This window comes from Copadichromis virginalis, linkage group LG15 (genome assembly GCF_057382275.1).
Source record: "Copadichromis virginalis isolate Kocher_CV1m ecotype Utaka linkage group LG15, C_Virginalis_male_GT1.1, whole genome shotgun sequence".
Classification (NCBI taxonomy): Eukaryota; Metazoa; Chordata; class Actinopteri; order Cichliformes; family Cichlidae; genus Copadichromis; species Copadichromis virginalis.
In genome coordinates this window covers 37,632,342-37,656,964 of record NC_140632.1, presented here as the reverse complement: position 1 = coordinate 37,656,964, position 24,623 = coordinate 37,632,342, and the positions used below count along the sequence as shown (strand labels likewise).

General features: G+C 40.1%; 1 protein-coding gene across 2 annotated transcripts; it reads left to right on the top strand.

Moving 5' to 3' along the window:
* On the top strand, positions 1–24,614 carry hykk.2 (hydroxylysine kinase, tandem duplicate 2). Of its 2 annotated transcripts, XM_085433224.1 has the most exons (6): positions 10–70; positions 18,738–19,164; positions 20,504–20,812; positions 21,670–21,812; positions 21,975–22,155; positions 22,394–24,614. In XM_085433224.1, exons 3-6 carry the CDS (start codon positions 20,509–20,511, stop codon positions 22,858–22,860), a joined length of 1,095 nt encoding a protein of 364 aa, XP_085289350.1. In that variant the 5' UTR covers positions 10–70; positions 18,738–19,164; positions 20,504–20,508; the 3' UTR covers positions 22,861–24,614. The 2 variants fall into 2 exon arrangements, with proteins under 2 accessions (XP_085289349.1, XP_085289350.1); XM_085433223.1 differs by lacking the exon at positions 18,738–19,164 and having other exon boundaries at positions 1–70.
* The last annotated feature ends 9 nt before the right edge of the window (positions 24,615–24,623 follow it).

The following is a 24,623-nucleotide window of genomic DNA, read 5'->3' as shown; positions in this document are numbered from 1 at the left end:
CCCGTTACACGTAGTGGCATAATATCACAGTCCCTCTCGATTTCACAAAGTTGGCATACAGAAAGCAGAGGTAGGTCTACCAGAATTTTTCCCTTTTGTTTTGCATTTGTTATTAATTACTTGGCACACGAGCAAGTTATGAACTTTTCCTAAAGCGTGCACAAGGCTGTGTGTAAGTGTGCAAATCAGACGGAGAGTGAGCTAAACATTAGGAAATGAGGATGATGAAGACTTAAAATTTATTTAAGTTAGATTCCTGAACAAATGCATGAAAAACACAATGTAGGGAGTTCATAAACACAAAGACTGCTAACATGAAACAAGCATGCAGCATGAACATATTTTTTTACTGTTAGAAGAAGTCAAAGAAGTGGAATCAGTGAGTGAAATCCTGAATATTTCTGGTAGACTCTGATGACTTTATTAGTACTAGCTAAGGTTTCTAGCTTATGCTAAATTGGTTTATTTCAGCTATTTCAAAGGCTTATCTTAGGAATTTTCTTTTATAAAGACTGAGTCAATTTAGCAAATATAAAACATATTCTAATTGCTATTTGAGTGTGTTTTAATGGCTTAAAATTAAACACAGTCTGAATACAGCTACTAGCCTGTATTCAGCCTGTATGTAGCATATATAGCATCTATGGCTTTTTTTTGTCAAAGATGTTTTGCTGATGTTGTTTTAAGGGGACTGACAAAATATACTTGAGTAAAATATATTTTATTAAGCTAATTTAAGTTAGTGCAATTTCAAGATAAAACAGAGAAACCCCCAGCAATCAGATGACTCCCTATGAGCAAGCATTTTGGTGACAGTGGGAAGGAAAAAACTTTTTAACAGAAAGAAACATCAAACAGAACCAGGCTCATGCAGGGCTGTGACCGCTTGGGGGTGAGGGGAGGAAGACACAACATAGACATGTTGGCAGAAATTAACATTAACTACTGATTAAATGCAGAGTGGTGTATAAACACATATGAAGTAGGAAAAAAAAGGTGAGTGAAAAAGTAACACTGATGGGTAGCCTCCAGCAGCTTAGACCTATTGAAGTGTAACTGCATAGGGAGAATTTAGGATCACCTGCTCCATCCCTAACTATGTGCTTTATCAGAAAGGAAAGTTTTGAGCCTAATCTTAAAAGTACAGAGAGTGTCTGTCGGGCTGGACAGACAGACAGAGGGTGGAGATAAAGAGTCTAGATAAATATGAGTGGCATTAAAGTAGCTGTACATAATGTTATTTCTGTGAGATGGTTATGAGTACTTTTTTCTCTAATAGTTGAAATTCGTGAAGTCATTACTAGTTAAGGATTAATGGAATGCTTGCTTAACTCAGCAGAACTCTGATCTTGCAGCCTGTCTACAGTCGTGAGAGAAACCTAGGCTTGTTCTTATTGTCTTCTTGGCTGCTGTTGGTTCTGTGGTCTCTAAAGACGATCCTACGCTGCTTCAGTAATATGTAGGTCAATCTATGACTGATAATGTTTGATATCAAGGTATGCTTTTACTGTATTGGCAGTATGTTTGGGATCATTGTCGTGTTCAAAAATGAAGACATTGCCAATCAGACGCTTTCCAGACTGTATCGAAAAAAATCAGACTGATTTTCTACATTTGCACCACTGGCTGAAATGCAGCCACGAACCATGAGAAAGCCGCCACTGCATTTTACAAATAACGATAAACTTACTATACCTCTCTTCTGTACATACTAATGACAAGAACTCTAACTACTGATTATTTTAGTAATCAAGTATTCTTTATTATAATTATTCCAACAATTAAATGCATGATTGGACAAAAAATACTTTTTGAACAAAAGATTGCATACAATTGTTTGGAAGTAACACATTTCTTTTAGCACAATCCATTCATTTCAGGAGCTCAAAAGTAATTGGACGAATAAATAACTGAACATAAAACATTTATTTCTGATACTTGGTTGAAAACCCTTTGCTGCCAATCACGCTCTGAAGTCTTGGACTCATGGACGTCACCAGATGCTGGATTTCCTCCTTTTTAATGCTCTTTCAGGCCGTTACTGTAGCTGCTTTCAGTTCCTGTTTTTTGTTGGCCTTTCTGTCCAGAGTTTAGTCTTCAACAAGTGAAATGATTGCTCAACTGGGTTAAGTTAAGGTGGCTGACTTGGCCGTTCAAGAATATTCCACTTCTTTGCTTTTAATGAATTTTTGGGTTTCTTTGGCTGTATGTTCTTGAATCGTTGAACTTGGACTTTTGACTCCCTCCACAGATTCTCTATTGGATTGAGGTTTGGAGACTGGCTAGGCCACTCCAGAACCTTGAAATGCTTTTTACGTAGCCGCTCCTTCGTTGCCTGGGTGGTGTGTTTGGGATCATTGTCATGGTGGAAGATTCAGCCACGTTTCATCTTCAGTGCTTTCACTGATGGAAGGAGGTTTTCGCCCAAAATCTCACGATAAATGGCCCCATCCATCCTTTCCGTAATACGAATAAGTCGTCCTTTCCCCTTTGTAGAAAAGCAGCCCAAAGCATAATGTTTCCACTCACATGCTTCACAGTGGGTATGGTGTTCATGGGATGCAATTTAGCATAGGGCTGCTCAATTAATCGAATTTTAATCACGATTACGATCTGGGCTTTCAACGATCATTAAAAATGACTGAGCCGATTATTAGCCCCTCCCTCGTGCTTTACTCTCGCGCTGCTCCGTGTGGCAAATCGAGCGCACCTCTCTGCATTTCGAACACGCATCACAACAATTAAGAGGACCCGAGGGAAGCTCGGAAAGCTAAGCAGAAGTTATTTGGAGAGGAGAGTGACTGCCGTTGGTTGAAAAGAGAGGTAAAAAAAAACTTCAGTGGTGTGGAAACATTATGGGTTCGCGGAGTCAGACTTGGATCAAGTAGACATAGTGTGTAAACTTTTCTACGGTGTCATAGCTGCACCACAGAGCAACACTGCAAAGTTCACTAAACATAGATGTTTACATTTTTCATTTATTTTTTATATTGCAAACATTTGCACTGTTATCAGTATTTGCACGCTATTTTATATTATTTTTTAAAGTCATTATTCAACACATTGTTATTGTTAACCCTTTAAATCCCCGTAGAACCGGAACCGCGTAAGCTAGCGCAATAATTTGTTTTGCATATGAAACCGGAGGAGTTGTACTTACATCTTATGCCATCAGCTTGTCCTCGGTCACGGTTTCCTTCCACATTTAGCTTTGCAAAAATTGCATAAAAAGCGCTTGCAGGAACAAAAACATAATATTCCAGAAACATGCTTTGCCGATCCGATCAGCTGTTCGTAACACTTCCCACAGTGAAAAAGAGTCAACGCGAACTATCGCATGTCCGCCATTTCCTGTCCGAAACCGGAAGTGACATCATTTTGGCGGAAAATGTAGTTTTTTACTTGTAGGCCTTAAAAGCCTATACTGGTGTTTTTATAAGTCATGTTTGACTCTATACTTTTCTGAATAGTTGCTGGGATGCTTAGAACTCGAATTGCACTGCTGGAATCAGTTTGTTTTGATGCACATGCTGTTTTCTTTGCAAATTTGCATCATAGGATTGTTTTTTGTTTTTCCTGCAGTATATAAAAACTGCTGTATCTCCAAAATAAAACTATGAAGACACTCAAAATAAATTTCCTGTGGTGGAAAACTATTTTTTGCAACTTTTTTGTATTTAAAGTTTTGAGGGATAAGCCTCTTAAATTTCCCCAAGTAGAAATATATGTAAAAAAACAAAACAAAAACGATTTTCAATTTTTTTGTTTATTGCACTTTTTTGCAATTAATGTAATTACTATGGACTTAATGCATACATATTATTAAAATATGGGCTATAACAGTTGCATTGATGTATAGCAACTTGAAATGCTCCCAAAAATGGCACTACAGCATGTAAAAAAAAAAAGAAAAAAAAAAAGTTCTGGCGGACTTGGTTCTATGGTAGGTCTTAAAGGGTTAAATAAATATCGTCAAATATCTCAATCTCAATTTCAGTGAAAATAATCGTGATTATCATTTTTGCCATAATCGAGCAGCCCTAATTTAGCATTCTTCCCCTCCAAACACGGCGAGTGATATTTATATCAAAGACTTCTATTTGGGTCTCATTTGACCACATGGCATTTTAATCCATGACGACGTAGTGTGTTACTAATAGTGAACTTTGTTACTGTGGTCCCAGCTCTCTTCAGGTCATTGACCAGTTCCCCTCGTGTAGTTTTGGCCAGGACAGCTGCCTCCTGCAAAGTGGCAACTTTTTGTTCATTCAGGTACAGCACTGTACGGTCAGGAACACAGTTTTTGAATTCCTCCAACAATACCAGTTCACGCAATGCGTTAAACTCTGAAACTTTGCTTGCTTGACACCACCTATCAAATAGTATCCCTTTTTCCCTTGCAAACTCAAGGAATGTTTGAGCAGTGGGGCGATCGTGGCTCAAGAGTTGGGAGTTCGCCTTGTAATCGGAAGGTTGCCGGTTCGAGCCCCGGCTTGGATAGTCTCGGTCGTTGTGTCCTTGGGCAAGACACTTCACCCGTTGCCTACTGATGGTGGTCAGAGGGCCCGGTGGCGCCAGTGTCCGGCAGCCTCACCTCTGTCAGTGCGCCCCAGGGTGGCTGTGGCTACAATGTAGCTTGCCATCACCAGTGTGTGAATGGGTGGATGACTGGATATGTAAAGCGCTTTGGGGTCCTTAGGGACTAGTAAGGCGCTATATAAATACAGGCCATTTACCATTCCTCAGGGTCCTGAAACGCTGCCTGTAGGCTTCAGGCACCAACTCATAGGCTCTGAGTATAGCGCTTTTGACATTGTCATACACAAGACTGTCCTCGATAGTGAGAGCTGTGCATACTTCCTGTGCCTTACCAATTAATTTGCACTGAAGCAAAAGGGACCAAACCTCCTTGGGCCAATGTAAAGCCATAGCAATGCGCTCAAACGCATTAAAATAGGCCTCCACCTCAGTCTCCCTGAATGGTGGAACTAGGGCAATGTTTTTGCCTACATCGAATGTCGGCGGTGCACGAGCAGGGGGAGAATTATCTGAAGGATTACTATTGTTATCTTCATCCTTCACTGAAGATGGAGCAGAAGGCTCAGGAGACAATTTGTTAGCTTGCAACTCCAGCTGACGCAACCTAATAGATGTCTCAGCTTCTAGCTGCCGACACTTTAGCTTGAACTCAAGCTCATCCTTACGTTCCCTTTCTTTGGCCTCAAGTTCAAGACGAGCTAAACGTACCTTTAAGCGTGCACTAACACTGGGATTACTGGATTCGACAGAGAAGGGCTCAAACCGTGGAAGAGAGGCTGGTGGCTTTCCCTCACCTGGTTTGACCACTGTAGGTGTCCCCGCCCCCTCCTCAGCACAAACCTCAGGCTGATCAGAGGTTTCGAGGTCTGACGCGTCATCCCCCGAGTCCACGTCTAAAGGGAACACACCTTTCCCAACCAACCCACTGACAACAAGAGACTTTAACTCGCTCTTCTTCATAGACTTAGCCACAGGGATTTCATAATGCGCGGCAACGGCAAATAAATCTTCCTTCCTACATGCATCAAGCTGGTCTAATGCAGGCTTAGCTATAAAATCACCCAGGCTAAACTGTGCCATATCCAAAATTAATCCCGGACGAGCCCCAACTTATGTTACGCCCCCCCTTGAAAACGAAGTGTTGACTGGAGTGAGGGGTAACACAAAGTGAAAGAGAACACATGAACTACTGGAGAATAGATGTCATTTAAACGTGATTTATTGCCCAAAACTACTACAGTAAAAATAAACACAGGGAAGCTCTTTTCTTCAGGGTCTCCAAGGCCAAAACAACAAACAAAACACCCCCTTTAGCTAAAAATCAAACCAAGTACTCACTAACCAAAACAAAATACAATGGCTGAGCTCCCTGTCTAACCAAAAACAGGAGAAAACAGTTGAAACCAAAATGGCAGAGAACCCCTACCTGCTTCCACAATGATGAACTAATTAACACAATAAGGGCACACCTTTGCTTACAATAAAAGAAAGAAAACCAAAGTTCCACAGAGTTTAAGTTCTCACACACATACACACTAAGGCCCGCTGCCCTAAACACTACAGCTCACAGCTCTGGCAAAAATGGGGAAAGTGGCAGGGGTGTGGCAGTTTAGGATGGCAGACTATATGCCGTGGCTGACGAGCTGGAACACACCTCAGCTGTGGCTCATGAGGCAGACCTGCAACACAAGAAAAGGAGAAAAAAAACCTCTTCTACAGAGGGAGAGCCACTAGAGGTCAGCGACCGTAACAACGATATAGATGTGAAAATTTGCGATAACGATATAACTGACGATATAATTGACGCAAAACAAAATACAACTCTACAACTTTATTAGTGGGGAAAAAACCCCATCAATTTCTTTTTGTTTAAACAAGCAGCTGTTTATTTTAACGTGCATTACAGCCTCACAAAATTCAACAGTGGTTATACTATGAATGAATGCGTATTCATAATGATACGTATGAAGCGCCTTGAGGCGACTTTTGTTGTGATTTGGCGCTATATAAATAAAATTGAATTGAATTGAATACTGTTATATACATGGTTATCCATAATCATGTATATCCACAAAACTTAAGAGGTGCTTTGCAACAAAAGTGCAGTGTGCAAAATCAATAAGTCAAATAATAATATTGCACAAACTCTTGAGTAAAAACAAAACAAACAAAAACATAGATAAATTATGCTACTGCTCCCGGAAGTTTTTCTACATTTCAACTTTTAAGATTATTTGCCAGAAACACTAACATGTTCACAGATGCGGGCTTAAGGGAGGACCTTTGACAAGTTACATTTCCACCTGTGCTGAACAACCTTTCAGATGCAGAGCTAGTTGCTGGAATGCAGAGGTATTTCCTAGCTAATCTGCTGATGTGGGGAAAATTTACTGTGTGAACTTTCCACCACGAAAGAGGATCACACTCACTGTCTGCTGGTGGACTATTCACATAACTGCTCAGTTCAGATGATAACCTCTCTGCAGTTACCTCTTTCTTGCCACTAACTGGTCCCTTCAAAAAACTCCCGAGATTCTTCTTTAGCTTTTTAACAGCTCGCTGACTTGTTTGGTCACCAGTAGATGTATGAGGTGTTTCTGAAAAACCTGTGGCTGTGCTACCCTGGTGTGGGTCAAGATGCTCTAGTTCACTCATGACTTGAACTTTGATGGCTTCGCTTTCACTCTCACTGAAATATTCTGTATGAAACCGTGGATCAAGGAAAGAAGCCATGTCAACCAGCCTCTCTGTGACACTGTCTTTGTAGCTTTTGTTCATGTAGTCAAGTATTGCTGTTTTGATGTCTTTGGTCAGCTCAGTGTCACCTTCTTTTACTTTTAACATGTCATTGTTAAACATCTGAAGAACAGGCTTAACACATGGAATGGTTACATACTCTTCAGCAGAGAAAGCATCTGTAAACTCTAGGAGTGGACTCAATGCAGTGCTGACCGAGTCAAGCACTTCAATGTCTTGCCATGTCAACATGAGATGCCTTGTGGTTTTATCAGCAGCTAAAACCTGTGTTATAGCTTTTTCTTGTTTCAGCAGCCATTGGATCATTCTCTGCTTTGAACCCCAACGAGTGCAACATTCAGTTATGAGTTTGTGTTCTCGTAGGCCCAGTTCCTTTTGGGTAGCCTGCAGAGCTCGCTGGCGCTTCCAGCTGTGGCCAAAAGCAGCAACAATCTTCTTTCCCACTCCAACTGCTCGTTCAATCCTTGGGTCCTTCACACTTCTTTCTAAAAGACATACATTTAAAAGGAAACACAGTTCATTACTCAACAGCAATATTAATGCGGTGTGGAATGTGTGACATTTACGTTTTATGTATAACACACAATTATTTACACACACACACATACAAACACACACACACACACACACACACACACACACACACACACACACACACACACACACACACACACACACACCTACACACACACACCTATCTATCTATCTATCTATCTATCTATCTATCTATCTATCTATACATACATACATACATACATACATACATACATACATACATATATATAAAAAAACAAACAAACACCCAGCACGCCCCTGGGGGCGGTTTATCCTTCAAGCTCGGGTCCTCTACCAGAGGCCTGGGAGCTTGAGGGTCCTGCGCAGTATCTTAGCTGTTCCCAGTTATGTGTATATATATATACACATACATATATATATACATACATATATATATATATTAGGGGTGCAACGATATTCGTATCGATATTGAACCGTTCGATACAGTGCTTTCGGTTCGGTACGCATATGTATCGAACAATACAACATTTGTAATTTATTTTATCAATTTTCCTTCTGACGATGCTGTCTGTGTTGAGCGCTCAGTGAATCTGTGTTCGACTACTCCGCCTAGGCTGCACTGTCGAGCGCAGATCCACTGAGCGCTCAACACAGACAGCATAGTCAGGAGGAAGAGCGCAGGGCAAGCTAGCGAGACAGAAGTTAAGCTCTCCTTGCAACAGGCAAATTGAACCTCATTCAGATCTGGCGTTTGGAATTATTTTGGTTTTCATGTGACGTATGACCCTGAAGGTAAGCGAGTCATGGACTAAAGTAAAACAGTATGTTGGATGTGCCATGCAATGCTCAATTACATTGGTGTGAACTAGTGTGTTAGCGCAGTTAGCTCGTTAACGTGTTGGCCGTCTAGCCCCATGCACGGAGCGATCGGCGGTAGCTCGTTAACGGAGATTTGCCGTGTTGTGGCGTTAAGGTCATTTCAACGAGATTAACCTGAAAGCACTAGTGGGAACACGACAAATATGACTGCACATTTACGCCGACATCATCCTAGTGCAAAGACAAGTGGAAGCAGACAAAAAAAAGCAAGCATGCTACTAACTTTAGCCGAGTCATTTAGACAGCTGTTAGCACATGATTCTCCTTATGCTGCTGAGAATATAGCCCAGAAGAAGCGGATAGTATAGCTTTTATTTTGGAAAGAGACATTTCTCTGTAATAAACTCTCTTTTCCAAAGATGAGTGATTCCTCAATCAGATACAGGGCTTGCAATATCGCTAGCCCGACGTCCCGGAGCTAGCGATTTTTTCAGTCGGGCTACCAAAATCTATCTCTTCCCTGCCCGTCGGGCTATTGTAGGAAAAATATATGTCAATGCTTTTGCATTCTTTCGGAAATGTAGCTGGGTAATTATGTCATTGGCATCGGTGAGCCACTGTCAATATGTGACATATTGAAGTCGCGTTTGAATTTGCGCTTGTTTTTTTGCTTTCACTTTGCAATCGTGCGAACTGTGTATAGAGAGCGACAGCACTGATCTGTGAGTGATGATAATTTGTGCACCAATTCCTCTGACATCGTCTTATTAATCGTTAGCTTACTATGCAAACATGACAAGTGAAATCTCCCGCAGCAAGCTTAAACATGTGAGAGGTTGATCGCGCAGAGAATCGCTGAGCTTATGTGAGTGAGTGTGTAAAAACATTTCAGTTCTGCTGAGCCAAATAAGACAGGTCGGGGTGAAGAAGTGACAGCCAAAGAAAAGTTTACCACAAAACGGAGAAGTTATGACAAATCAGACTATAAGGCAAAAAGAAAGTGCAGCTTTATGGTTTCATGGACAAAATAATTTCTGTGGCTGCAATATGACGAGCTAAATAACCAGGGCTGCACATAAGTGGTCCGCAGGTGCGCATTCGCTGTCAAAATAAAAAACACGCACAAGGGTTAGGGTTAAATTTAAAAACTGTACTTTTGAGTTAAAATATATATTTATAATTTTAATAAATGACAAATTAAAAATGCATGAACATTTTTTTGTATCGAAAAAATATCGAACCGTGACACCAAAGTATCGAACCGAACCGAACCGTGAATTTTGTGTATCGTTGCACCCCTAATATATATATATATATATATATATATATATATATATATATATATATATATATATATACACACATATATATATATATATATATATATATATATATATGTGTGTATATACATACATACATATATGCTTAATCTGACTTTATAATTAACTTACCTATTGCAAAAAAAAAAAAACGTACCTATTGCAATGTGCAGGCGATGTCCAAAGCATGAAAGTCTGGTCCAGTTGTTGAGTGCGACGGCTTTCACAATGTTGGCCCCGTTGCCTGTCGTCACACACACTTGTTTTTCCTCCTAAAGATTCCACGAGCTGAGGAACTCTTTTAACCCTTTAAGACCTACCATAGAACCAAGTCCGCCAGAGCTTATATTATATTTTTACATGCTGTGGAGCCATTTTTGGGAGCATTTCAAGTTGCTATACATCAATACAACCATTATAGCCCAGATTTTAATAATATGTATTCATTAAGTGCATAGTAATTACATTTGCAAAAAAAGTGCAATAAACTACAAAAAAATTGAAAATCGTTTTTGTTTTTTAACATATATTTCTAGTTAGAGAAATTTAAGAGGCTTATCCCTCAAAACTGTAAATACAAAAAAGTTGCACAAAATAGTTTCCCACCACAGGAAATTTATTTTGAGTGTCTTCATAGTTTTATTTTTGAAATACACCAATTTTTATACTCTGCAGGAAAAACGAAAATAAATATTATACTGCAAATTTGCAAAAAAGCAGCATATGCATCAAAATAAACTATTTCCAGCAGTGCAATATGAGTCCTAAGCATCCCAGAAACGACACAGAAAGTCATAAAGTCAAAGATAACTTTTAAAAAGACCAGTATAGGCCCTGAGGCCCTGATGGTAAAAAAGACTACATTTCCGCGAAAATGACGTCACTTCCGGTTTCGGGCAGGTAATGGCGGAAATGCAAAAGTTCGCGCTGACATCTATTCCAACGTAGGAAGTGTTATGAACAGCTGATCGGATCGGAAAAGCGTGTTTCTGGAATATTATGTTTTTGTTCCTGCAAGCGCTTTTTATGCAGTTTTTGCAAAGCTTTATGTGGAAGGAAACTGTGACCTAGGACAAGCTGATGGCATAAGATGTAAGTACAACTCCTCCGGTTTCATATACAAAAAAATTTTTTGCGCTAGCTTACGTGGTTGCAGTGCTACCGGGATTTAAAAATAGTTACGCAAAATGGAGCGTGTCCGCTCCGATCGGCTCTAAAGGGTTAAGACTCTGGCTATATTTTCCCCAGTATGGTCCTCGGGGAAAAAACTTGTTTTGAGGCACGTGTTTTGTAGCTTCCAGTCTTTGTCCACGTAATGTATTGTGAGGCTCATGTAGGGGTCTGATGTTCGGCTTGACCACATGTCCGTGGTGGACGCAAAAAACTCCACCGAAGATAATGCATTTGACACCTCAGTACGGATCTCTTCATATTAGGGCTGCCACGATTAGTCGACTAATCACGATTATGTCGACTATCAAAATCGTCGACGACTGATTTAATAGTTGACACGTCGTTTGAAGCTTTGTAAGATCCCAAAAGACGCAGGAATAAGTAGTAGGATTTAAGAGTGTAATAATGGACTGAAACAGAAGATGGCATGTACAAGGATGCCAGCTGCCGTTAAACCCCGAAGAAGAAGAAGCTGTGTCCCAGAATTCATAGCGCAGCCCAGCTCAGTTTCCAACAATGGCGGCAGCTAGTTAGTTTTAATATTACTCTTATTATTCTTTCTGGGTCACAAAATAAACGTTTAGCATATTTTCAGGCGAGAATGTAACTGCGTAAACCTCAAATATCTGCTCAGTTTATCAAGACACCACATATTTTCAAAAGCTCTCCAACGTTTTCGGAGGCGTCTGTTACCCACTAGCTCGATAGCTAGCCGGGGCAAGGCTCACTAGAGCCGCTGAGAACACCGGACTCCCGGCAAATCGTTTTCAAACCCACCACCATCTTTCACTACTCAGGTTAAACATATATAAGTCACTTAGATAACTTAAAAATGTTATCGTTTGGCTTTTTTTTAGTATTTTATTTGTGCCTGAGTAAATCGGTTTGGCTGAGATTAAAGTTACAGTTTTTACACAGCTGAATAAACGTCAAGCAGACAGCTGATTATCAGAAGTGTGAGATGCTCGAGAATATACTCCGGTGTCCTGTTATATTTTAGATAGCAAGGAGTTTATTAAACTTCACCGAAACGATCTGCAAATTTCATTAAAATGTAATAAACTATCATCTTGTCTTTATTTTTAGTTAGCACATACCTTAAACACTTAAAGCTGTAAGCTAATGATAGTTATATAAGAGCAGATGCATGCTGGTGCAATAAGCTATACGCTGTACGTCGAATGGATGCATGATCTGATTAGTCGACTAATCGCAAAAATAATTGGTGACTAGTCGACTATCAAAATAGTCGTTTGTGGCAGCCCTACTTCATATAAAGCAGGCAAGGCGACTTTAGAGAAGTATTTCTTTGTGGGTAGCTTGTAGCGTGGATGGAACGTTTTAAGCATCTTTTAGAAGCCTTCTCTTTCCACACTCTGAATAGGCATCATATCCCTGGCTAAACAATGTGTCACTGCATTAGTTAGTTCCCCCCAGCATTTGTTACTTTTGTCATAAGGCGTGCAGCTATTTAAAGCTACGTCGATTGTTTGTTGAGTCATCTTCTTTGGTCTCACCACCTAGTTGAAGCGGACAACTCTTCACGTGCTTTAACGGCTTTTTTGTACTCCAAGAAGTGCTTCTGCTTCAAATGATAAAATAGGTTTGTAGTGTTTCCTCCTTTTGCCACGGCCCGCTTGCACGTTCTACAAAAAATTGTGCTTTGATGGGTATCCAATGGACGAAAACCAAATCACTTCCACACCACCGAAGTTGCACTGTTTTTACTGACCAATTCTGGTTCACCCGCTTCATTCAAAGATGCGCTTTCGTCCGTGTCATCCTCCATTGCCGCCATACTTTTTCTGCCATGTGCGTATGAGCGTATGAAAACAAAGGCACTGCGCATGCGCATTTTGCCCACATTCTATCGCAATATTTCATTTTCCTATCGTTGCCGACCGTTATACTGGTATTACCGTGAACGGTATAATATGGCCCAGCCCTAGTTCTCAAGATGATTTTGACCCCATCAGGTGACATCTTGCATGGAGCCCCAGGTCGACTGAGATTCTCAGTGGTCTTGTTTTTATTCCATTTTCTAGTAAGGAAACTCTGGATCGGGGATGAGTTCCTGCCCCAAGTGGAGGAGTTCAAGTATCTCGGGGTCTTGTTCGCGAGTGATGGGAGAAGGGAGCCAGAGATCGACAGACGGATTGGGGCTGCAGCTGCAGTAATGCGGACGCTGCACCGGTCCGTCGTGGTGAAGAGGGAGCTGAGTGTAAAAGCGAAGCTCTCAATTTACCGGTCGATCTACGTCCCTACCCTCACCTATGGCCACAAGCTGTGGGTAGCGACCGAAAGAACGAGATCGCAGATACAAGCGGCAGAAATGAGCTTCCTCCGAAGGGTGGCTGGCCTCTCCCTTAGAGATAGGGTGAGAAGTTCGGCCATCCGGGAGGAGCTCAGAGTAGAGCCGCTGCTGCTCCACATCGAAAGGAGCCAGCTGAGGTGGTTCGGGCATCTGACAAGGATGCCCCCTGGGTGCCTCCTGGGTGAGGTGTTCCAGGCATGTCCCACCGGGAGGAGGCCCCGGGGCAGACCCAGGACACGCTGGAGAGATTATATCTCTCGGCTGGCCTGCGAATGCCTTGGCGTTCCCCCGGATAAGTTGGAGGAGGTGGCTGGGGAGAGGGAGGTCTGGGCCTTTTTGCTTAGGCTGCTGCCACCGTGACCCGGCCTCGGATAAAGCGGATGAAGATGGATGGATGGATGGATGGATGCTTTTTTACATTCTGTCTCTCACAGTTGAAGTGAACCTATCCTGAAAATTACAGACCTGTCTCATCTTTTTAAGTGGGGCAACTTGCACAATTGGTGGCTGCTAAATACTTTTTTGCCCCACTGTAACTATAATTGGAACATGTTTCAGTAAACAGGTAAATAAATAAAACTTGTGTCAGTGTGAAATATACATGGACCTAACTGTATATGGTGTGTGTTCATGCATGTGTGTATTTTGTGTGTGCTGTGTGTCTACGTGTAAGTGTGCTAGTAAGTGTGTGTCTGTAAGTCGTAAAAGGAGCATGTGATGTCTGCTATGAAGAAAAGCGAGCAGATCAGCATTCTCAGAACTGAGGTTTGCCCTGTGATTTAATGCGACGTTTACTGTTGCAGAGAGCAGACTTTTGGATGGTGTAGGTGTTATTAATTAATAATTAATTTGAACCATTCAGTATCTAACCTACCAGCCCCAGGCCAGTGCCTCAGAGTTTTACTGTGCCATGTACATTTTTATAGGTCAGCTTTGCTTGTTGCAGGTGACTCTGTCTAGTTGAAACATTGTAACAGACTAAGGTAGCAGTTCATCTGCAAATTTTAATGTAACTTCTGTATCTTTACTGTAGATTTTCACTGTGTAAAACAATCTGCTATAAAGTTAACTTTACATTATAGTAATAGGTGCTAGAAAAAAAAACTCACTTAACCTGAACTTACCAACTGAAGGACTCTGTGTGTGTAGAGGCAGACTCTGGCTACATGTTCAAATAGAACTGCATGATCTTCTCAGCTGCTGTTGTTTTAGCAGTATTTCTGTTAAAAAAACCTGCTGCCTGCATGGGCTTAATGTTGTAATACTTTTTACTCACACACGTGCTCATAGATACTATTTTTAGTTGCAAATGTGAGAGAAACCCTCATGTTTGCATAGTGATATTAGAATTGTGGATTAAACTAAAATGATTTTATTCAATTAACCATTACTGCTGTAGTTATATTGATTTTTTTCTGTTATTCAGTCTGCGTAGAGATTTGTGTGTGCGTATCAAAATCTGTATGTTTGTGTGTATGTGTTTGCACTTTTATTTTTTTATTATTTTTTTACACATTTACAGATCTGTAAAACTGTGTCAAACTTATACATGTGTACAGGAATCTGTAGATGTTTATTCAGAATGCCTATAATGGCATTTGTAAACATGTAAATACATTTACAATAGCTAAAAGTTCTGCAAGAAGCACTGAATATACAGACAAATCATCAGTTACAAGTCACCTTTCAGTAGGTTATCATGACAGATTTGGAAATGTGTTTGGAAAGTAGTCTGTTAGACTTGTGTTTGTCCATCTCTGGTATGTCAGTATGTGGTGTACCAGAGATAGACAGACCAGAGTTAATTTACTACTAGATCTAACCAGAAGCCAGATTAATGAACCTGATAACCTTAACACAGTATCTTAATTTGCAGTAAAAAACCCCCCACAAAAACAGCCTTACCCAGTAGCAGTAACTTCATAAGCAATTTTGCATTATCATTTCATTCATTGAAATGAAAATAAAAATTTAAATTCCGTTTCAGAGTACAACAATTTACATCTTTTGAAAAAAAAAAAAAAGAAATACACGTACCAGAACTTTAGTCCAGCAGAGTTTGTGCTGACAGCAGCTCTGGGATCTAGATTTGCACGACCTTAAAAGAACAGATTTGCTTAGATGTTTGAAGATTAAAAAAGCAGTACTGTGCAAAGTCAAATCTTGCTCTACAGGTAGTAATAGCACTGATTAAACTGGGCTAACTTAAGTTGTGTAATGGCAAAGCAGCTTGATAATTTCAAGAGTACGTATCTCTGGCAGGAAGAAATTGGAACAAATGATGTGTTTTGTAATAGGCTGCCAGCAGTAAAGTATCTAAAGATAGAAAAGAACCAATCTTAAATTGTGAGTTTGCTAAATTCTGAAAACAAGTGAAAAGCAGCCATTTTCCCAAATTGCAAGAGAGTGTGGCTACCTGGAAGTAAAATATTATGATATGAGGTGTAGCTAAAAAAATCAAACACAGCTGGATTCATCACAGCTGTGTTTGTCCTTCAGGGATCAAGCAAAACTGTCACATTATGTTTGCATTATGAAGTCTCCCTTCAGCTTAGCTTTACTTTGCAGTTCTTTTCATTTATGGTGTGAATACAATATTTCTTGATTTAACAAGTTTTTACAATAAAATATTTGTAGGGCTTGAGCAGGACCATTGACTCACACCCAGGTTCTGCAACACTGTTGGGTAATATAGATGGTCTCATGGATGCATTTAGGTCTCCTCCTCTTCACACTGAAAGTTTGACATGGTGCAGGCAGAACGTAACCCATCTCAAATTGTATCTTTAGATACTTTACTGCTAGCAGCTTATTACAAAACACATCATTTGTTTCAATGTTTTGTGCCAGAGATACACACTCTTGAAATACTTTTAAATTATCAAGCTGCTTTGCCATTACACTCAAATCACAATCAAATGCCATTCCCACTAGATACTGCTGTGAATGCAGCTTCACAGTAATTAATTTGGGACAGATATTTATGACAGATGTGATTTTGCTAGCACTGAAACAAGTCAACTCACATTAATAATAGAGTTTTTAACAAGGATTACATAGACTTCTAAGAATTTGTTCCAAGTATTTATTTGCATTTGCACTTTGCTGCATTAATATGTCCTGAGAAAAAAGAAGCATTTGGGTCCATTCCATGGAAACTGACTAAATTTAAGACCATTACTGAGTTCCCAGTGATGATGAGCCAGCAATTCCAGTAATAACACATTTATTAATAAGAAATCTACATAGTAATTGAAAATGTTTTAGCTTTCTACTGTTATTAGTTTGCTCATACAAGTCAGGGGCATGATCAAGCATTTTCTGAACTGTTTTCTGTGGAGCCATTTTCAAAGAGGCATCTTCAGAGAAGAACTTAAGCTGTCTTTCAGTTTTTTAGGCCAAATATCTGCTACAGCACTGCTGCAATAAAATGTCTTACTCTTCTCATTTTATTTGCATATTTGCTAGATTTACATGTTTTACATCTTTATATCAATTTCACGTTAGCTAAAGAGTAAATACAAAATGCAGTTCTTAAATGATGATTTTATTTATTAATGAAAAGGCATTGCTGTATTTAGTTTTCTTGTTTCTTTGCGAGGTTCAGGTCTGTTAATCAGAATCAGAATGGGTTTTATTGCCAAATGTTGAGCGGGTTTACAACATTAGGAAATTGCTGCGGTGCTTCAGTGCAAACATACTGTTATAAATACTGTTATAAATTAAGCTTAAATAGACATGAAAATAAAAATAAGAATAAGAATTAAAAGTGCTAAGTAGATAGATAGATATATACATGATATATACATGAGTGCAGGTGGTGATCAGTGCCAAACATGGAATGATGCAGTGACCACAGCGTAGGGTCATGTGTTAGTGGCGGGTACAGTCATATGGTTATTGTTCATGTGTCCAACAGCAGAGGGGAAGAAACTGTTCTTATGGCGAGAGGTTCTGGTGCGAATGGACCGGAGCCTCCTGCCTGAGGGGAGCAGGTCAAACAGACTGTGTCCAGGGTGAGAAGGGTCAGCTGAGATCCGAGCTGCACGCCGCAATGTCCTGGAGGTGTACAGGTCCTGCAAAGATGGGAGTCTGCAGCCAATCACCTTCTCAGCAGAGCGCACAACACGCTGCAGTCTCTGTTTGTCCCTGATAGTGGCTCCAGCGTACCACACGGTGATGGAGGAGGTGAGGATGGACTCGATGATTGCAGTGTAGAATTGCATCATCGTCCGTGTTGGCAGGTTGAATTTCTTCAGCTGCCTCAGGAAGTACATCCTCTGCTGGGCTTTCTTAATGACGGAGGTGATGGTGGGCTCCCACTTCAGGTCCTGGGTGATGGTGGTACCCAGGAAGCGGAATGAGTCCACAGAGGTGATGGGGGTGTCAGTCAGGATGATGGGGGGGAGTGGAGCTGTGTGCTTCCTGAAGTCCACAATAATCTCCACTGTCTTCTGGGCATTCAGCACCAGGTTGTTGTGGCTGCACCAGGACACCAGACGTTCAACCTCCCTCCTATAGGCAGACTCATCCCCGTCCGAGATGAGTCCAATAACGGTGGTGTCATCTGCAAACTTGATTAGCTTGACAGACTGGTGGGTGGAGGTGCAGCAGTTGGTGTACAGGGAGAAGAGCAGAGGAGAAAGAACACAGCCCTGAGGGGAGCCGGTGCTGATGGTCCGGGAGTCCGAGACATTCTTTCCCAGCCTCACATGCTGCTTCCTGTCCGTCAGGAAGTCTGTCTCTTAAAGCCAGTACTGTGTTGGTGTATGTGTCTAAAAAAGATGTAAAGGGTTTTGTGCTTTTTCCTCATGTTGTGTGGACTGATCTCTGTGTTGTGTATTGCAATTTTCTGCTCTTTTTTTTAACGCTCAAATAGAGCTGGGCGATAGAACGATAACGATATGTATCGCGATATAACTTTTACTCGATAGAGAAATTAAACTATCGCGATAGACTTCGCCGCTCTTGTCCTCTTAAAAAAAAAAAAAAAAAAACAAACAGAGGAGACAGCAAACAACAAAGAGCAACATAATAATAGAGAAAACAAAGCACCATCACAATAAACTAGCTAGTCATAGATATCAATATTTACTAAATAATAAACGATATTGTGCAGCACGCAAGATAGACAGCGCACAGTGTGCTTTGAGGCAGCAGCCAAGAAAGCTTTAGTCCGCGTCTGTGAATACCCATGTGTGCATACCTGTGTGGATCAGCATGCTTGCATTCCAAAGGTTTCTCCATGTAATGATCTGCTAGTAATGATCTGTTTTTTTTTTTTTTTTCTCTCCATACAGGTGACCCAGGAGTTCTTTTTTTTTTTTTCTCTCTCTTCCCCCTCCTTCTCACCGTCTCTTCTCCCCTTTGGTTTTCTTTCTTTCTCTCCCCCTCTTTCTCTCATTCATTCCCCCTGTCCTATTTATTAAAAAAAAAAAAAAAAAAAAAAAAAAAAAGGTCAGCCAATCCAAATTAAGTAGTGCAGAGCCGAACCAATCACAGCCGCAGCGTCACGTCCCGTGACTTGTTACGTACAGCACAAGTGCCAAGCCGCACGTGTGTTTGTTTGGGAAGCAGCCAGCGGGTAATGGAGCCAGCGCGTAATGGAGGAAATGAGTGTGCCGACTAGAAAAATCAACCGAGCGTGACCGAAGAGAAAACAGATGATGGTTCCAACGCCGGAGATATTGTCGAACGGAAGAGCCATAGAAGTTCCGTAGTGTGAAGGTATTTCGGCTATTTCAAGTCTGACAAAAAACAGAGTAGCGTGCACTGTAAATGTGCCGAAAGCAAGTCTGGAAATACAATAAACTGGTGCATGCGTCACACTGTGCGCCATGTTATTGTTTCGGTGAAATGAATTTCTACAATACTGTTACTGTTAATTGTACTCTCTGCAGTGTTTAAATGCTTACATATACACACAGTTACTGTCCCTCCACACATACGACTCGGTTCTGCTTCTATGCCCCAGCTTTGTTTACTTTTTCCCACCGAGGCTTCTAGACTTCTGATTGGCCAACATTTCTGCACCAGAAATGCTGCTTTGGCATGTTCATAGCAGCGTTTTCCTTCATTTCTGCCTTTATGTGTGGACGGGATTATTTTTTAAAACGAAAACGGAAAATCTCAGTTTTCAAAAACACCCGTGTACGCGTGGACGTAGCCTCAGTCTCTGACTGGAAGCGCTAATTCGTCATTCGGCTTTTGTCAGACTAAAGTAACTGTTAAAACTGTTTGAAAAGCTCAGCTATACAACAAGGAGAGATTGAGAATTTCCTTTTAGTTCTCAGTTTATTTGATATTGACAAAAGTTAGTCAATTTTGTCTGTTCTTCTGTAAAACAAACTAAGATTTATTTTTAGAATTAATATTTTGTTTCTAAGTGGAATTGACAATTTAGTCTGTTTCGTTTGTTCTATTTTGAAACTTAAACGCTTTAGCGGCTGCCTTTTGTGTAGTTTGTAATATTTGCCTTTATTTATCTGAAAAAGTCTCATGTTCCTTAAGTACATCTACCCCGTTGAACTTATTATGGGAAATAAATATTTAAATAAAAACAAGCTGCTGATTATTTCACATTTTACTTGTGAGCAACGGCACATTTAAATCTTACAAATATAGTTATTTGGCTTATATCGTGATATATATCGTTATCGCCTGAAATGAAAAAAACATCGTGATATGAAAAAATCTCATATCGCCCAGCTCTACGCTCAAACAAGTTTCACTTCTGCTGTTAACACCTTTATTATTATTGAGGACTAGAAATGTGTGCAGCTCAACTGTAAACATTAATAATGAAGACTGAAGTTCACATCATTGTTACAAAACACATAAAAGATCTGATTCACCAGTTCTAGCATGGCAATGATTGAATTGTGCCTGATTAATACTGTAACACTGTAAAAGGCAGATGAAAACAGGTAGTCAGGTAGAGGAAATGTTTCTCTCACTCTAACTTTTTTTGCAGTTGCATTTGTTGTAATTTATGAAGATGTTATAATATTTGTTGATTTTATAAATTAGTGCAACTCTTCTCTAATGGCTTGTTGTTTTCCTTCAGCAATAATGCCACCAAAAAATGCCAAGCCCAACTTAAGCCATTCCCAGGTATCTGAGATTGTGAAGAGGCTCTACCGGCTGACTGCATCAGTGATTCAGTCTCTGCCCAGTTATGATGACCAGAACTTCTATGTGGCGCCCAGTGAGGGTGGCGAGTATATCCTAAAGATAATGAACTCAGAGGACAGCAAGAATACCTTGCTGATTGAGGTACAGACATACACCATGTCCTTCCTACAACAGAATGGAATTCCTGCTCAAACCGCGCTGCCCAACACCTCAGGAGAGCGAATGAGTCTGGAGGAAATTGGTATGTGACCAGCCACGTTGTTCAGATCTGAAAAAATATCGTTACCTGACATGACATAAAATTTCATCCATGCACGATGAAGCTTGTGTCACTGCAGCCTGGCACTCGGTGTTCAGTCAGTCAGGCTCAAATTGATCCTGACTGATGTCAAAATGCTTCGTAACAATTTCCCTGTAAACATTCACTGTTGAATCACAAGTGATTATAATTAGAAATTGTTTGTTTTTCAGTAACATCTAAAGATAACATGTCAGAGTGTTATTTAAACCTAGGACTATGAAGCCCCCAAAAGACTTTGTGTGCTTACTGGAGACTTCTTTATGTCACAGTGCTGTGAACATCTTTGTCTCCTTCCAGATTTCTTATCATTTTTTTATATTTAAATGTTCCAGATCACCAAATACATTTTTTATTGGATAAAGATAACCAAAGAAACACAAAATGCAGCCAATAACGGCTGATCAGATATTGTGGGTCCTAGACCCTAAACAAAATCCTGAAATTGACAGAAAATGAGTGAACCAGTGTCCAAAGACTTTCCATCATTACTTAAGTATTGGCACACTGCACATGCTTATAAGTACTGTGTTTCTGTGACATAGTATAAATGTGCTGCGTAGTTGAACTCGACCTTTGGACGGTTGCTTTCGCAGATAATCTGTAAAGATAAGGCACAGGCAAACTTGGCATCTGCAGGAGTAGAATAACACATCCTGGCTTAGGGCTAAAGGGCAATCTTACACAAGGAAGTTTGCATAATTAGCAATATTGTTACGCCTGTGCCCTTGAACAGGGCTCTGCCATATATGTTCAAGTTTATTGAAGCCTATAATTATTCATATCCTTACTTTTGGCAGATTGTGGTTTTGGCAGTCAGAAGTACCTGGTGAGACTGTTGACCTATTTGCCTGGGACAACCATCTCCAAGGTTCCTTTAACTCCACAGCTGCTGTATGAAATGGGGAAAACTGCAGCTAAAATGGACACAGTCATTAAAAAGGTATCATAGTAACAGTCCTGTGAAATCTCTTCTAAAGGCGTCCACTCTGTGTTAGAATTTCAGTGAATCTTCGGGAGAGAATTTCGTGAAACTGCCCAGAATACATGTGACTATCAGCTATTTTTCATTTACACATGTCTTGCATTTTTGGTGTAATTTAAGATGAAACACCCTCATCTTCACGTGCTGGAGAGAGAGGGGTTCAAATGGAGTCTGTCAAATGTTGCTCTCCTGGAAGATTACCTCTACGTGTTAGACGGAGAGCCTCTGCTGGAGGTTGTGAAGTCTGTAATCCAAGGGTACAAGAGCTCTGTGGATCCCAAACGCTCTAGTTTTCGCAAATGTGAGTATACAATATTATCTTGTTACATGTATCAGTTACATGCTTATGACTTAACATAAAATATATTTATTGTCATAAAAGCATAGCTGTGAAGGTTAAAGACCAGTAACTGTTTATCAGAGAGCTGCTCATACAGTTTGCACTGTACTTCTTGATTACCTTGTCTTGGCTTCTCATTGGCTGATTGTATGTAGTAGTTTGATTTTACAAATACACTTTTCAAATGTCTTTTTTAAAGGCGTTAACCATGGCGACTTCAATGACCTCAATGTCCTGGTACAGCCTAATGATAAAGAAGGCTATAGGATCACCGGTATTCTGGACTTTGGCGACATGAATAGTGGCTACTACATCCATGAGCTTGCAATCACCGTCATGTACATGATGATTGAGCACCCTAAACCCATCGAGGTGGGTGGACCCGTCCTTGCTGGCTGGGAAAGCGTCCTTCCTCTCAATGAGGTGGAGAAAGATTGTCTATATTTGCTGGTGCTGTCCCGCTTTTGCCAGTCCTTAGTTTTAGGTCGTTACTCTCTGACCTTGCAGCCAGAAAATGAAGAGTATCTGATGATTTCATCCAGAAAGGGTGTTAACATTCTCCAGCAGCTCTGGGAGTTAGGAAAGGAGCAGGTGGAGAAGCTGTGGTTTGAGACTGCTGCTCAGCTCAGTGACAAAAGTGAAAGACAGGAACAAACTCGTTCATGAAGGCAGTGACTCCACCGAGCGACAATTTGTCCACAAAAACGAAGATTGTGTTTCCACAGTTAAAACAGTTTATATCTTTTAAACTTGTTTTATTTCAGACAGAACAACAAGGAACGTCAAAGTGTTTCAATAAAGCTAGAGGAGTATATAATGTGTCTGAGAAGAAATTTAGATACTGTTGTGGAATAAGGGAAATATTTTACTGCTACTCATACTCATCATTATTACCATTGCATTAATCAAATCAATCATCATTTCAGTAAAACATTTATTGAAGCTGTTGCCATTACATTAACCTTTTTACTACAGGTACAGCTAAGACCATTTTATACACATTGCATCTTGTGCTTATTAAGAAGTGTATTCTGCTCAGTCAATCGAAGGTCTCAAGCTTTGTTTGGTGCAATGTCCAGACAATCTATTGTAAAAGTGACTTGGAGCAACAGAAGGTTAAAACTGCGTACACGCTCACAAAACACATATAATACATATAATCTAGAAACAGGCTTGAGTGAAGGCCTGAATGTATCCGGCTTCTTGTTGCATCTGAGTTTGCTTAGTAACAGGTGACAAAAGATGGGCCAAAAAGGAGGACATCAACATCAGAGCCTGAATCCATCGCCATATTTGGAGAAGATGCTAGAGAGGGGAACTTCAGTGTCTGCATTTATCTCTTAAGATTGCTCATTGTCTATAAAACATGCAAATGATGTTCTTAAAATACAAAGTATGTTCTTGTACAACGCGAGAAGGGGCGTTAACCAACCCTGACGTTATAAAAGCAATCTGAAGTGTATTTTTGGGCGGAGATCTACATCTGATGTTTTGCAGTGTTCATCTTCCCACGCGTGTGTTCAATAATCATCTGTTTGATTGCATCCTCCTGGGCCTCTATTTTGTTTTGGTTCTCAATTGGGACACTGTATAAAAACTATTAATGAAGTACTGTAAAAGAAGAGGTAGTTATTAGCAAATTCATGGATGAGAAACTGAAAAAGCGATTACTAACTCCCACAGTTAAGTGCCTCAGATCTACTTAAAAAGGAAAAAGTAACTGAATTGTCATCTTATTTTACAGATTACGGTAAATGACAGAGTGATTTAATCAGATTGTTTAGAGATGCTTAAATACGTCTGAATTAAACACATCCACGTTCCTCTACACTTTTAAGAAATCGATGTTAACAGATTTGTTAACACATTTCCAAATCTCATCACAGACACACAGATCCAAGTGCAGACACATGGATGTGAAGACATGGATTTGAAATCACGCAGATTACACAGTTCATTTAAAAGACAAAACATTTAAAAATAAATTAAAGAATTTCATGTTGTGTTTTTATTTCTGTTATTGAAGGGGCTTTGGAGCCAAAATGGTTTTTGGCACAGACTTTCTACCACATTCAAATTGCAAAAGTGAAAGGATGATATTTGCTGTACATCACACAAGTTTAATTCAGATAGATCAGCAGCAGAAACATCACGTATTAGGAACATAATTTTTAAAAAAAAGACTCGATGACTTTGTGTTCTTTTCAAGTTAGGGCTCTTTACATGAGTTACACTCATTTCTCTTGCAGCAGTTTTAACTCATAATTCATAGCATCGGATCTAACAGATGCTATCATGCGTCATGTATCATTTTATTATGAAAGTTATACCTTTAGTAGCTTTAAAAATGTCCATCATGTATTTTGGTGTTGTGATTTTCTCCTGACAGTATTTTTGATTAAATCTAGTGTAATACTGCCCCCATGTGG

What these genes read in the sequence shown, in the direction of transcription:
- hykk.2 (XM_085433223.1), top strand. Translation starts at nt 20,509, where the DNA reads ATGCCACCAAAAAATGCCAAGCCCAACTTAAGCCATTCCCAGGTATCT. An exon ending in AATGAGTCTGGAGGAAATTG is followed by an intron (nt 20,813 to 21,669) that starts GTATGTGACCAG and finishes TACTTTTGGCAG; the next exon opens with ATTGTGGTTTTGGCAGTCAG. An exon ending in TGGACACAGTCATTAAAAAG is followed by an intron (nt 21,813 to 21,974) that starts GTATCATAGTAA and finishes GTGTAATTTAAG; the next exon opens with ATGAAACACCCTCATCTTCA.